Source organism: Podarcis liolepis, assembly GCF_965112155.1.
Source record: "Podarcis liolepis genome assembly, chromosome: 8".
In the NCBI taxonomy this organism is placed as follows: Eukaryota; Metazoa; Chordata; class Lepidosauria; order Squamata; family Lacertidae; genus Podarcis; species Podarcis liolepis.
This window is the reverse complement of record NC_139560.1, coordinates 23,625,838-23,641,061: the sequence shown is the minus strand read 5'-3', so window position 1 is coordinate 23,641,061 and position 15,224 is coordinate 23,625,838. Positions and strand designations below refer to the sequence as shown.

General features: G+C 38.8%; 2 protein-coding genes across 19 annotated transcripts in view; one reads left to right on the top strand and one right to left on the bottom strand.

The window, feature by feature from the left end:
* The window catches only part of VPS13B (vacuolar protein sorting 13 homolog B), an 883,035-nt gene that overhangs the window by 541,831 nt on the left and 325,980 nt on the right, over positions 1-15,224 (top strand). The gene's annotated exons all lie outside the window — the stretch shown is intronic.
* RNF19A (ring finger protein 19A, RBR E3 ubiquitin protein ligase) overlaps positions 1-15,224 on the bottom strand; it is a 47,378-nt gene that overhangs the window by 7,857 nt on the left and 24,297 nt on the right. For 8 of the 17 annotated variants that reach the window (XM_083517248.1, XM_083517246.1, XM_083517251.1 and 5 more), the window contains 8 exons: positions 14,369-14,577; positions 12,034-12,178; positions 10,852-11,014; positions 10,291-10,405; positions 9,422-9,583; positions 8,705-8,918; positions 7,796-7,939; positions 4,171-6,334 (listed from right to left, as the gene is read on the bottom strand). In XM_083517248.1, the coding sequence (XP_083373374.1) occupies positions 5,656-6,334; positions 7,796-7,939; positions 8,705-8,918; positions 9,422-9,583; positions 10,291-10,405; positions 10,852-11,014; positions 12,034-12,178; positions 14,369-14,577 (1,831 nt within the window). In that variant the 3' untranslated portion in view covers positions 4,171-5,655. Of the gene's footprint in view, positions 1-720; positions 1,433-2,348; positions 2,624-4,170; positions 6,335-7,795; positions 7,940-8,704; positions 8,919-9,421; positions 9,584-10,290; positions 10,406-10,851; positions 11,015-12,033; positions 12,179-14,368; positions 14,578-15,224 lie in introns of those variants that run through there. The other 9 variants (XR_014529204.1, XR_014529205.1, XR_014529208.1 and 6 more) reach the window with 4 other exon arrangements.

Below are 15,224 nucleotides of genomic sequence, written 5' to 3'. Positions count from 1 at the left end.
ACTTAATGTATAGTGTTGAACATTATCCTAGTACGTGAAATTAGTTATTTTCCCTATTAGGTTTCATTTATTCATTTTATATATTGTCTATATCCTTATGTGTGGGGTAGATTAGTATTAAACATTACTCTTTTTAACTGAAACAGAAAGCTGCATCGTCCATAATTCTTGGACTAATCTGTCAAAAAGTCCTACCCTACACAAGACACGTGCACACACAGCTTGCATTTTACCTACTTAATAGCCTTGATAGGTCCGATTACTAAATTCTCAGGGTGTTGACAACTATTAGCCATTGATAGCCCTATAAGTCATATTATTTCATTCAGTCAAAGGTTGACAATACTGAGGACAGAAGACAGTTTACCAGGATCATATTCATATGCAACTTTTAAAAAGTGCTTCAAAATCATTTCCCATCTTCAGTGTTTTGGTAGTTGTCACTTGACCACCTTGTCAACCCTAAGCTAGAGTTTTGTTCAGGGTTCTTCAATGGACACTGATTTGCAGATAGGTGCAGGGTACCTAAATGGTATGGTTTGCTTCCTGGAATGCTAATAGGTTTACATTAAAATGCTACTAGTGTTCTTAATTTAGAACTTAAGTAATTTTAGCTTACTCATCCGTTGATCTCTTGTTCATTTTCATCTTAAACTGAATTAACCTCATTATTGCAGTCTTGTAGTTAAGATGTGCTTTTTAATTAACACACTCACTTGATTTGGTATTTATTTAAAAGCCTTTATGTATTACAATTATTTCAAAAATATGTTAAGTTGTGGCTCTTAAAAGTATAGAGATTAATATTTCATGTATAGCCTAAACAATTATCTATTTCACCATGTAGAGAACATCTTTTTCTTATAAAGTCAAAGAGTAACATTTAATTTCAGTATTTTATTCTAACTCAATCATTAGACTAAGATAAGGAGCCTATTTCCTTTGCTCAACAAGTTATCCTGACTTGCAGCAACACAGTCATCTAAACATCCTGCAACTTGCTCAAGGTTGGACAGCAAATTGTCCACTCTGAAGTCAAGATTCATGTGATGGCTAGCACACTGAGAGTTGTCACAAAATTGCTATATGTAGAATAAAAATTGCTACTGGTGTGCATGAATTGCTACTTATATATTTAGCATAGCCATGTATATGAATATATTTAGCATAGCCATGTATATGAATACCTACAGCAATTACAGTAGATATCAACAAGTGAGACCTACTACAGTATATCCTTACCCTGTAACAGAAGTGCTCCTTTTCAGGAATCCAGGCAGATGTCCATGCCTTCCTCCAGAACACAGTACTGTAAACAGCTAAAGGAAGCCAGCCAAATTCCTGACCTTCAACTTTGTTTGGCTTTTCCAACTTATATAGCATTTAAGAGGCTCCTTCCAATGATCACTGAAGAAGCTCAACTCTCATTGGGCTGTTTAAGGAAGATGGTCCCGTTAGGGTATTTGCTTTTTAGAGGTTTTGTACTTCTGGAACCTCTGGCTTCCCCAAGTGTGCTAATTTCTCATTTCTCAATAGCCCCACTTTTGATTGTGAGTTCACTATTAAAAGGAATAAGTCCTATATTTAGATGTCATCTACACAGGAATGTTGTAGAAGGCTAAAAAGCCCTAACTCCAGAGAAGACCCACTCTCTGAAAGCTTGTTTAGAAGTCTTCCACAAAGTAACAGAAATAAAACAAGGTCAGTAGAAATAGCCTCAAGGAGCTGGCAAAGACTGTGAGAAAGGGCTTATAGTATTAAAAGCTCACAGTTGATCTAATATTCTATGGAATCGTAAAGGCAATGCATATTCCAGTTTTCCATGGGCTTGTTCCACAAGTCTGGCAGGTGACTCTCCTAAAATTTTAAAAATCTTTAAATCCTGCTGCCAATAGAGAACATGAATTTAGAGATGGCTACTAATAGTCCAGTGTCAGTAACAGATCCTTGCTTCATGCTTCCAGTCCCTATCTGTCCACCTATTCCCCATTGCTATATCCTTCACCAGTATGCAAATATAGACAAAGGTGCACACGTGCATAACTTACTGATTCTGTCAACATATTTAAATGCCAAAAAGTGGCATGTATATACTGGTTTCTGGAAGTACTGCGCCCATGGTTTTTGCAGCACAGCACAGCCCATCCACCTTCCTGCAGATATTCAGCTAACCTCCCATGTGAGGTTAATTAACAGCACTGGTTGAAATTCAGCCACTGCTAGTGATTGGTTAAAAGTGAGTTTGGAGAAAAGATAGCAACAATTATACTCTACAGAGAAGATGGTGTATTTAAATGGGCTTTTCAAGCAGAGATTAAATGGAGGCATAGACCCTGGAAGCCAAAAGCTATGCAAATGAACCCTGTATTAACACTGTCTTCCCATTTGAGGAAGGATGATTCACAACCACAGTTTTAATTGTACAGGTATGAAAATCGAGTAACAGAAATACTGAGCTTTCATAGTTGCTTAAAAAGAACCCAAACCAAGAACTGCAAGACTCAAAACTTAGTGCACTCCAAAGGAAATTCCATAACTCCTTACATTTAGTCAGGTGTGGAGTACGAAGACAACGCATGAGCTTTTTTCTATCTTGGCAGCAGCTTCTTTCCTAGCCTGGGCCCTGCAGTCACACAGAAGTATGAGTGAATTAAAAAGATTCAAAAATGATGACATCTACACATTACAAACCTTGTTGCGCAAGTTTCTTCTGCTATAGTGGTTCATAAAACTAATTCTTTATAATATGTGGAACCTGTGATCTTACTTAACAGCACTGTCAGATCAGAGCAAAAGACTGTTTCCAACACTGGTCAATCAGATGTTTCTTAGATACCTTCAAGTATGGCCCCAGCCCTCAGGTGCTTGTCACCAGCAGCTGGGATTCAGTAGTACGCTACTTCTGACCAAGGAGACTCCCATTTAGTTTGTTGGCTAATCGACATTGACTGATAGACAAGATTCATGGAGAAATTATTTATTTCCCCTTTAAGTCAGTGGCCATCACACCCTGCAGCAGTGAATTCCTTAATTATGTGGTATGTGAAGTACTTGTCTATCCTGAATCTACTTTTAGTGGATGACTCCAAGGTCTTCGTGCTTTGCAAAAGGAAATAATTTGTTTACCTACCCTAACCATACATTTTACAAACATCTATTGTGTCCCACTCCACTCTTAGGAACTTTTTTAGTTTAGGAAAAAAATACTAACAGTTCAGACTTTTATTTTTCATAAGGTACTGCATAATAGTTGGTCAGTAAATATATGGTTGCTGCAGCAAAGGAAATAACTGGGAGCACATATAGACCATTATAGCAAACCTGACTTATGCCATCACCACTCATATGCTATCAGAAGTGAAACTACCCATTAGGAACTCCTACATCAAGCAGTTTTAAGGATGTTTTGACCATTTTGCAGTATCTGACTAGGAAGCAAAGGAATTTTACAAAATTCCTACCACATTATTATTTTTATTAAGTCTTCTTACCCATCCATCATAAGATCCCAGGGGGTGTTACACAAACTGAATATACAATTATAAAAAAAACACAACAAAATTATAAAACACTCTTTAAATAAAATGTTCAGATCAGGTTTCCAATTAAAGTTAAAAAAAATGGCAAAACATGCCAAACTTTCGTTTCCAAGTTTACATTTATCTGTAGGATAAGACATACAAAATTATATTACACACTGTTTGCCATAAAACAGTTTTAATGTAGTAAAAAATACTGGAAATAAAAATAAGATGCTATATTGAATATTTTCTGTGAAATGTCACAGGAGAGATTATTTGCCCATGTAGCCCTGTATTGTGTACTGTGGCTGGCAGTAGCTCCCCAAGGTCTGACAGACAGACCAACTTCACATTCCCTGCTACCAGATCTTTTTAACTGGAAATGCCAGAGATTGAACATGACATTCTGCATGCAAGGCATGTATGTGCTCCACAGCTGAGCTATGCTTCTTGTCCTATATTCACCACAATAAACTATTTCTGATGGCCTCAGCCCAACTTGATAAGTAGCTGAGATGGGAGAGGTGAAAATGCAAGACCCTTTTGGGGGCCATTCTTTGAAACAGCTATTTCATCCCACACCAATAGTGTATATGTTTGATCTCCAGGCTAAAGGTTCTTTGTTCAAATGGACAGAAGACAACCAAAATAGTACTCAGACATTTATTTCAGGTATGCAGTTTACACACATCATTGAGCAAAAGAAAAGAGCAAATATACAAATATTGTAACAAGCGTTACCAAATGACGGATCTGGCACTAGTGTTATAAGCCGATTAAAGAAACTGGTGAAGGGAAGTCATGGAGGAGGGCTGCAGCTCACAGCAGCCGTCTTCTCATACAACCAAACTTTCAGTAGCACCATAATGGCAATACTTACAAAAAACACAGAACAAAAATTGGAGGCTATTATGCCAAGGATAATCATATTTTTTTTTTCTTTTGGGGGAGGGGCAGAGGGCACATATCATTATGGATTGTGTAGCAAACATCTAACAGTGCAGACGCCTGAGCTAGCTTCAGGTTATGTTTAGCTGAATATCTTCCATAAGGAGGATAACGTGGGAAAGCCCCAAAAGCCAGCCAAATTTGAAGCCCAAATTTTGTATATGTGCAAGCTCTGCACTGTGCTTTATTTCTGTGCATGTGACTCGCAAAAGGGATGTCAGAAAAGTTATCCACTAAAAGCCTGAGTGAGTCTTTGGTAGGCTAATACTTCAGTATTATGATACCCATTAATCTACCACAGTCAGTTGATTTTCTGAAGTTTTCCTTTAGCTTCCAAAAAGGTGGCAAGAGAAAACATTCTGGAAAACTGTACAGTGAAAGCATCAACAGACCAGGCACTTAAACCCCCAGTCTTTTCCAAAGGCACCAAGAATTAAACAGCATAACTGAAGTCCCCTGTGTGAAAGGCGACTATATCAGCTTCTATAATGGATTACAAATTAAAATGATCTTAAATTTTACAAAAACTTTTATACAGCATATCATAACCTTACCTTCTGCTGTCAGTTGCAAATATAATTAAATTACCCCCACTTGCTTGATAAGGAGACGTCACCTTGCTACCTATCATATATCAAGTACCAGTTTTTCATACTTAAAAGTTATATTAAATGCCATAACCTTGCTCAAGGAACGTTTTGTGTCTCAGCATTGCCTAGAACAGATTACATTCTGTCCCAGACAATATTAACAGCACTGAAATATTTGGTATGGTTAATGCAACTTATTTTTGCTAGGTGCTATTCACCAGAGCTTGAAGTTAAGTTACTGCTGGGGACTACAAACCACTTACTGAGTTTTTACATGATATCTATGAACAAGTGATCACTTCCGCAGTTGACACGAGTCAGCTTTTGCCCCTACCCAAATGCAGACCTTCAGCAAAGTTATGGCAATAATACAAAACATCAACATATTCATTTCATTGTAATGCACTTGTTTACACCTTCATGTCACTTCACATAGTTCTGCAACAGAGTTCCACGCAAAGCATTCTGCCTTAATAGAGATATATAAAATGTAAATTGCATTGAAGCTTTGCTTCTGATGGCCGCTGAAAGTTACCTGACCAGCTAACAGAAAAGGGCTCTTTAGTGGTAAATACATTTCTGCAGCACTTACAGGTTTAAATCTCAGTCTGAATTGCAGCATTTAACTCCACAGCGTGCTGTGAATGGTTGTTGTTTGCTTCTTTCAGTGTTTCACCAGTACCCATATCTGCAACACTTGAAGTCCCATTATAAACACATTCTTCAGCAATGTAACTCAGCTGTGGAGCCTCTGAGTTTGGAGCAGCTGGAATCAGCAACGAATTGCCACTTTGGTGTGGAGAGTTTTCTAAACGGTCATTTTCTACCTCTGGGAGAATGTTAACTGTGGTAAACCGGGTATGATAATCACTGGAACCATGGCTACATGAGGTTTTCATACTCTCCATATCAGAGCAACTAAACTCAGAAAAATGACTTGAGTGGGAATCAGCTACAGATGGGATACTGTCACTGAGAGAGGGAGAGTCAAATTCACTGGAGTTTGTGCTTTGTTGCTCTAATAATTGAGCATCCATGTCCTCTCTGGTCTCATTTATCTTCATGCTACTCTTTTTTCTTAGTTTACCTTTGCATTTTTTCCCTGCCGATGCATCTTTGGACCACTTGGTGGCACTAGATTTGTTTTCTGACAAGCAACCAGCGTTACTTTGACCTGCAGAACTACCATCGTCAACACTACTGCTGCCACTGTTGTGCCTGAATTTTGTGGGCTTTGATTCAATGTCTACTTGTACCTCCATACTGCTGCTATCTCTAGAAGGGGGAGAAGAGAGAAGTATTCATTAAAAAAATGTTTCAATTTGTGAAATTAAAAATGGAAAAATGCAATTTAAAAGCATTTTAACACAATGCAGTATAGCTTTAGGAAAAAAATGGCACTAAAAGCCTGGTGACTCATTCTGCTAATATTGCCTTTAATAAAATGATGTAATACAATACAAACACAACTATTTCAGGTGCTGAAACATTGCCTCTATTTATCTCTACCCATCCCTTTAAGGAAAAATGAGCCACTATTATTCAAATATTAGTTTCTTTTTTTTTAGAACTGCAGATATAATGCCTTGTGAACTGCAACTGATTTATGTGTTAAAACTCTGCTTTAAGAAAATAATTAACATATCAGATTTCTCACTGGACCTGTGCACATAATCCATTATCTTCACTGTTCACTTCATGGATCAGTTGCAGTAGGGTTTTGCCTTGGTAGTTCTTGTCACAATCCATTTTAGTCCTTGAAGTGTCATAGGACTTTCCACTGTTTTTAGTACACATATCTAAAAGCACATTATGAGAACTTCTTCCTAACTTTAATGTGCCACGGATCCACAAGCATACATTCCAGAAGCCCATCAACCATTTGTAAAAGATATCCAGAAAGAAAACCATACAGGGTTGGATCCAGACATGCCAAATGGAAAAGGCTGAGAGGTAATTTTCAGCAATTCCTCCTTCCCCCTGCAGCCTACCAAAAGCAGTTCAAGACTCAGAGGACTACCTGGAGGCATTGGGGGGTGGGCTGCAGGAAGAATTGGTGGAAATCACTGCTCCCATCCAGCAGGAAGTCTCTACAAGACCTCAGTCCTTTCTGTGAATGAAATAAATCTGAAATTCACAGGATAGCCAAGCTGGATCTACCTTTACCAAGCTTTGCAAACTGTGGGAGGTGGGGAGATATAAAGACATCTCACACCAGTTTGTCAATAAAAAAGAAATGTGCAAATATAATTTTTAAAACCAAGCCAGGAAAAAAAAATCTGCCAAGAGCTTTTATTTCAAGGCAAAACAGATGCACTAAGCGGACAGTGAAGATTTTGGATAGTTCTAGCAAGAAATCTGATTGACAAAGTTACTTCATAAAAGCAGAGATCCAAAGCTTTTTAAAAAAATGAATTTAACAAGGTTTTGTATCTGCAGGTCAAGAAAATTATATTTGAGTAATAGCAGCTCAAACCAAGAAGAAACTAAAAATCCCACCACCTACCTGGCTCTGAAGGATTGAACTTCAGAAGGGTGGGGCAGAAATTTGATAATAAATAGATAAAAAAATTGTTACATCCAACAACAATCATACCAGAAATTTCAAAGAAGGGGAATTCATTAATGCTGCTTTTGCAGACTACTACAAGGTATGCATATTGAATACGACATCGTTCAATTAACAGAATTGAATAAGCTGTATTTCTATTCACATTTCCACTACTTAATTCTTACCTGTCCAATGGGATATATGAATTTAAAATGGATCCAGCCATCGCTTTGGTGCTGGCATTGTCACTAACTGTTCCTAAACTAACGGTGCCCGACTCTCCACTCAAACTGCACCTTTCCTTCTGCACGTCTGCTTGAACTTCCAACCTTGGGGAGAAATTCAATTTTAGTTCTGTTATTATCTTTCAGCTTTCTTATCACTTGGGAGTCTTTTAGAAGCTTCTGCTTGCAAGCTACTCACAGGCATGTGGCTAGAGAATGAGACTCTTAATCTCAGGGTCGTGGGTTTGAGTCCCACAATGGGTCCTTTCCAACTCTACAATACTAGGATTCTATTATCTAGTTGGCTACTGTCAGAACAAAAGCTTCCCAGACTACAAAAGGCCCATGTTTAGACAATATTTTCCTGTTGCCCCTGAAGCCATACACATGGTAGAAGGTAGAACTCCTTATGCTATTTTGGTACATTGCTCACTGTAGTTGAGACAGAAAACCAACTACAGAAGAATAGCACTATTTGGCCAAAAAAAAGAGGGGCATAAAATATCATTTATTATGAGACCAACTCATTTCAGAAAAAAATCTTCTCTCAAAGCCCCCCTTTTTAGCAACAGTTCTGACACACCAAATACACTGCACTAAATTCTGTTGCCAGAAACTTTCAAAGTGGCCTATGTAATTTGTGGCACCTGAACTTCCTTCCCTTCCTTTAACTGCAATTGAGTAATCAGGGATAAGAAATCTTCTTTAATCCGTGTAAACAAAGTAACTGTTTTTAGACTACATGAGATCAAAATAAAAAAGTATCACATCAGAATGTACAACATGAAAAAGTTCGTCCTCTCAGAGCTAACTGTAGTTTGTTTACAAAAGCAGACACAAAAGCTGAACTTTGGACACAAATTATCTTACCTGTTAAAGCAGTTGACCATTGCACTTCCCGACAGACTCCCTGTTATACTGGCTCCAGCCAGGGCCATAGTGCTGGCAGTTTCGCTCAGATTGTCTCGAATTGCTCCCATTCTGTCCATATGGCTACCACTTGCACTCAGGCTTCCAGTCAATCCTCCAACACTTTCTTCCCCTATGCTGGGGTTATTACGTGCCTCTGCTACTGATGTGGTATCTAAAGGTAAAGACACTTAAACTCAGGACGCAAAGGAGAAACATGCTAAGATGAAAGCACAGTTGGCAAATCCACACAGTGATCAACTCCTGCCCGGAAACCAGTGTCCCCACTGTGGAAGGACGTGTGGATCCAGAATTGGCCTCCACAGTCTCTTACGGACTCATTGTTAAAACTGAGTTTATGGAAGACAATCTTATTCAGCTATGAGTGATTGCCAAAGAAGAAGATCTAAATATGAAAAGGGTGGTACTTAAAATTAATAGGAAAAGCATTTCACTGAAACTCCTTCAATGTAGAGAAAGACACTGTTCTTGGAAAAGCTGGAACAGTGACTACTAGGGTTGCTGCTAAGCTTTTCCATGTGTCCCAAGAATCTGGGTTAGTGCTGGTCCTAGACCGATATAACTACAATGTCTGCAAGAAGAGAGCATGTATACCATCTATCAACTCCAGCCATCAACTGAAGACATTGAGAAGAGACTGGAACAGACTTTCCTTACCTACTGCTGCATTTGTTCCACCAACAGTTATATCATTTTCATCATCAAATTCTATTCTGACACCCTTTCCATTGCCAGCCGATACACCGCAACCTCCGCTTCGGCAGAGAGAGATAGGAACTACTCCGTACACATAGGCCAACATAATGGGGACACCAATTCCTGCAATGAAAATGTAGAACACTATAATCAGTACAGAGTTGTCATGTTGTGTGGTATCTCTGTCTGTCTGTCTGTCTGTCTGTCTCTCTCTCTCTCTCACACACACATGAGAGAGAGAGAGATCACTATATATATCATTATATAATTTAATAGGCTATCACAAAAAGTGGCAAAGAAAAGAAAAGCTGAATTACTACTATAAATGAAAAAGACATCCCCCTCAGTCCTATAAACACCTCCTGATGCCAGGAGTTTCTATGTGGCACTGAGATCCTCTGCTTCTAATGCCTCTCCCATTCGTTTCAACTGATGAATCAGGTCTGTATGTACACTGTTTTGTACCACTGGGTGTGGTTCTTCCCTTGGAATTGATGGGGCTTGACCCCAGAGCTCACATACATATCTGAACACACACAGGTATCTTGTACTGAGGCCCTGGTTTTCAGAGAGAATCTTACCAAACCTACAATAATTGGGAAGAGTGATTAGGCACAGGGATTGTTTCAGCTCCACATACTTTTATAAGCTGGTAATGCATTTTTGAAAAATAGGGTTCAGAGCTGTAAAATGAATGCCTAGCAGCATCGATAATATCAATTCTTTGTGCCCCACCTTTACAGCAAAGTGTAAACAAAGCTTTTTATAAATCAGTACAAATAACTAATTCTGAAAGGGTTTTCCTGATTTTTACCTGCACCTTTACTTACCAACGGTTACTGCAGCTACAACTGGTGAAACAATTACAGACAAGGTTACGCCACCTGCAATGGCCAAGTTCCTCTTGTGCTTTGAAATGTCTTTACCTTCATAGCGATTGTGAATCTTTAAGAAAAAGAGCATTTTAGAATGCATTGCACATCACAAAACTGAGAAGTATTTCCTGCGCGCGCGCGCACACACACACACACACACACACACATATATATATATATATATATATATATTATTTTGAGCTGCCTTTTCTTAAATGAAGCGTCTTAATGCCACAGATTTATAGACAGAAACTGTTTGCAAATATTACTAGCTTATTTAATTCTATGCAGCTGCATACTTTTTTTAAAAAAGTGTGTTTTTAAAAAAAAATACACTTTTTTCCTGGTTCTAGATACATTTCTTTATGTAAGTTGACTAAAGGCAGTCTCTCTCTCTCTATATATATATATTACTACAATATCTTAAAGCACATGTTGCTGTGTGAACAAGTCTTAAACATGTGCACAAAAGTATCCAAGTCCTATGTTACTGAACTAAACACACAGTCACCTTACCTTACGTCCAACATATACAGGTATTCCGATAATCATAGCTGGAATAGCAATGCCTGCTATTAAGGCGATTCCCACAGGTGCACCCACAAGCGTCCCTAGTTGCCACAGTATTTTCTTCTTCCGACTCCATGGTTTTTTCCCCCAGAATGTACAACCTGATGGACTATTTGAAGAAATTTTCCATAAGTAAGGCGAACTTATGACTCACAGTGAATAGTCTTAACTTACCATCAGTTTTATAATAACATTCTCTAACAGAGAGAGCAAGAATGCTTGAATCTGTAATCCTGCAGATTAATGTAATGTAACGTTTCAGGTTGTGGAGAAAGTAATCTGAAACTAATATAGTACCAGACCAGCAGTACAACATTTATATCCAGTGCATTTTCTTTTTGGCTCCATCAGATCATGGCTCTTCCCAGGGCTGATGCTAAAATGTGCAACTCAGGATTTGGAACAAAGTTTCTCCACCTACGTTTTAAATGAACCTCTTTACTATGAATGGGGAAAATTTACCTTCCTCAAATTTAACTGAAACATCTGACAAGTTTTGTCTTTCTCTAGGAATTGTGTGTTTTACTTAGGCAAAAGCTCTAAGGCCTGTTGATGAAGTGTTATGGCAGCAGCTGCCCCACTTGTTCTGAACACAACTAGACACAATAACAAACAGAATGTCCTCTTTGCAAAAGGCTTCTCCAAGCATGTAGGACATATGATGGGAGGCAGGGATTGTTGTGATAGAGTTGATTCCATTGCTATCTTTCCTAGTGAAATTTACTGCAGGAAGTCCATTTTCTAATCTCCCACAGTAAGTCCTGGGGTTTCCCCGTCATTTTATCATATTCTGAAGAGAGTTTCAGTGTGCACCAAGCTATAGAAAGCAGGGCACTTCCTGTAGTTGACACCCATGCAATGGAAAGTCCTGCCTTATCTAATGTCAGTAAACTCCCTCTCAAACTAGTTTTATATATATAAAAAATCTAACCAGGTATGAAAATAGAATTCCATCTCAAACTAAAGACTACATCAAATGTGCATGATCAAAACAAATGTCACTTGTTCCTTTATTCATTCACTCACTCACTCATTCATTCATTCATTTTAAAGGATTTATAGCCTAGCCTGCTGTTAATTAGTGGGGTACAACATGAAGTGAGGTACCTGAACTCTTTCAATACATACCTTAAATAATGCAAGTCTGAAATCTCCTTCATGCATAGCCAACAGAATTCACATCCACAGACCGCACATGTCATATGATTGCAGCTTCCATCATTCATCTTTATTATATAAGCAGCACAGCGTGGGCATGGTTTTATGTCATCAGCTGTTTAAAAAGAAACCCAATGAAGCCATACTGCTTATGAGAACAACCAACACTGAAAATCATGTCTGGAAATGTTTGTAAATTTTAACTGGTTGCAACCAATTCCAAGTTCAGCCTAACTTAATAAAGAATTAACCTAAAGGGAGAAAAATTTAACTGGAGGACCGGGAGATCTGTGGATGCATACAAAATTAATAAATAATAACAGGTACATGCAGGTACCGTTTACGCGATTTTAGTGCAATGAGCTAGCTCGGTTGCTTCAGCCTGTCGTTCGCAGTCAGCAAGGAAAGACAGTGCTGTTTGGACACCTGGGATCCAAAAGAACTTCTGTTTTCTTCTCCCTTTTGGTGAATTATTCCTGCATCTGTCTTATTTAGAGTAGTCCTTGGAATCTCCATAGTTTGCCCCTTTTTCCCATGGCAACCAGGATACATATATCCTATGGATAGTTCATCTGCGAGAAGGTATTCTCTAGAAGTTATTTTCTGCAACTACTACTACACAGTAAGCGTGGGTGGAAGCTAAATACAGTGGTGCCTCGCAAGACGAAATTAATCCGTTCCGCGAGTCTCTTCGTCTAGCGGTTTTTTCGTCTTGCGAAGCAACCCTATTAGCTATTAGCGGTTTAGCGGCTATTAAAGGCTTAGCGGCTATTAAAGGCTTAGCGGATTAGCGGCTAAAAGGCTATTAGCAGTTTAGCAGCTTAGAAAAAGGGGGGGAGCGAAAAAAAATCGGAACACTCGAACACTTTCGTCTAGCGGGTTTTCCGTCTTGCGAGGCATTCGTCTTGCGGGGCACCACTGTAATCCCTTTTCTATATGGCAAATGCAAAACATGAACACTTGGGAAAGTGGCTTAGGCGTGTCTCTTGCAGTGTAGGAGCACTCCAGGCACTCATTAAGAATTCAATGTATACTTAACTTACAGTTCAACAATACCCATACCTCCTTCAGAAGTAGTCTCTGTGCTTAATGGGACTTACTCCCAGGTAAGTGGGTACAAAATAGCAGCCTTGGCTTTGGTTTAGAATTGACGCTGGGGGAAATGGGGGTTTTGTGCCTTTAACAGTTGCATCTCCACAATCAAGACCAGCAGGACACAGATCTTCCCATGATAAACATAAGGTTTAGGTGGTTGACCATGTTCTCTTATTTTGTGTTATACCATGTTCCTATGGCAGCCATTTTGTGGCAAAACATGTTCACTGGCATGGGTGTAGCCAGGATTTTCCTTAGGAGGGGCAAGCCTTTTGTTAGGAAGGCAGAACCTCAGTTAGCTATGTATTTTTATTTACGGGGGGCAGCTGTCCCTCTCTGCCCCCCCCCCCGGCTATGCCCATGTCTACTGGTCCCAAAAGGTTAGCAACCCCTGCTCTAAGTCAACATCTGTGACTCAGTATAACAAAGAAGCACCTGGGTCAGATGTTCTGACTATCCATATCCAAATAAAAATCCAACAGAGAGTACAGTGAAGTTTTTCACTCTAAATCAAGTCAGTAATTATACTCTAAAGCGATGCCAACTCCTCCCCCTTGCCCAAGATTCTGATGAGGTTTATGGCTGTCCAGTGTGAAATAAGTTCACTGACAAAGCAAGGCATTATATGCAGTCAGTCCTCTTGCACAGGTTACCAAGAAGCTTATCATAGGTGAGTCAACAGATAGCCTGTTTTCGCTTCATACTGTATAAATCTTTTGCCTTTAAAACAGGTGGGTAGGCAATGGTTATCAGCTGCAGAAGTGTAAGCACAAGGACAGTTTTTTTAAATAAAAAAATCTAGTATAGTAAGCTCTGTCCTTCACTTTGTACTTAAGTCATTGCTTATATTTTGAAGGCCTCCCCAAAAGTAATCATAAAAACAAAATAATTCATGAATGGAATCTCAAACCAAGACAATCATGAAAATGTCTAGTTTCACTGCACTGTGATATTTGGATGAAGTATGGTAAAGAAAGTTAATAAATACCAAGAACAACAACGATATTGGTTAACCTCTATTAAGTCAACCATTATCAGTCGACTTTTGGATCATCCGTTTATGAAAGTTTGCACCATTTGCATAATGCTAAAATAAGGGCTACTGGACTCAGCTCTCCTTTCTTAACAAACATCAATAATCAGTGAACAAAACAGTTATCTGATAGTTTAAAATGTTTTAAAGACACCTAGTATTTCAGTTAATAAATACCTGCTGCTCCAGACTCCTGGCTGTAGCTAATGGACGAAGAACGAATTGTTCGCAAGCGTAGGCTCTGGGCTCTCTCCTGGCGAGCAGCATCACAAGTCTGGTTGGGATGCCAAATTTGTTTACAATGATAGCAGAATTCAGTTCCACAGCCTTCACGTCCACATGTAAGTTTAGGACAGCTTGCACATCCAAAAGCGATTACAGCATACCTTAAAATGGTCAAGAATAAGTAGGGGGAAGATTGTTATTCTCAGTACTGCACAGTGGCAAGAAGAAAAGCTGACTTTCGGGGATAAATTAAGAAATATCCCTTATTCTGAAAACAAAGCTCCATTGTCATTGTGATCTAGCTAACAAAACTCTGAAGATCTGAACCTAACAATCTAAGTCCTTGTATTTCACTCTCTGTGTAGCATGTACTCTTTGATCTAAGTCTCAAGTTTAACAATGAGAATGGTACATTCCAGATTCCCACATTTCTAAATGCTTGGTGCTGACCTCAAGCCATCTATAATAATTGTGTTATTTTTTAAGGTCTTTCAAAGTTGCACACATTTTAGTGGTTAAGAGTTAGCCCAAATAAACTATGTAATTGCAGTTGCTTGCAGTTGCTTGTGTTCAGTGAAGCCCACAGTAGACACTACAAATGACAAATAAGCAATCAATAGGTCTAATCTTAAATTCCCCAAACCACCTCATCAAACTAAGGCAAAAAGGAGTACCCACCAGTTGCTTGCAGCCATTTTATATAGTAACTTGAGTTGTGAGAATAAAATTAGTTATTCTCAAAACCTCTTAAAGCCAAACTATAGGGAACTACTATCCTCAATAGCAACAAAAGGTCAATGTTGTGTAG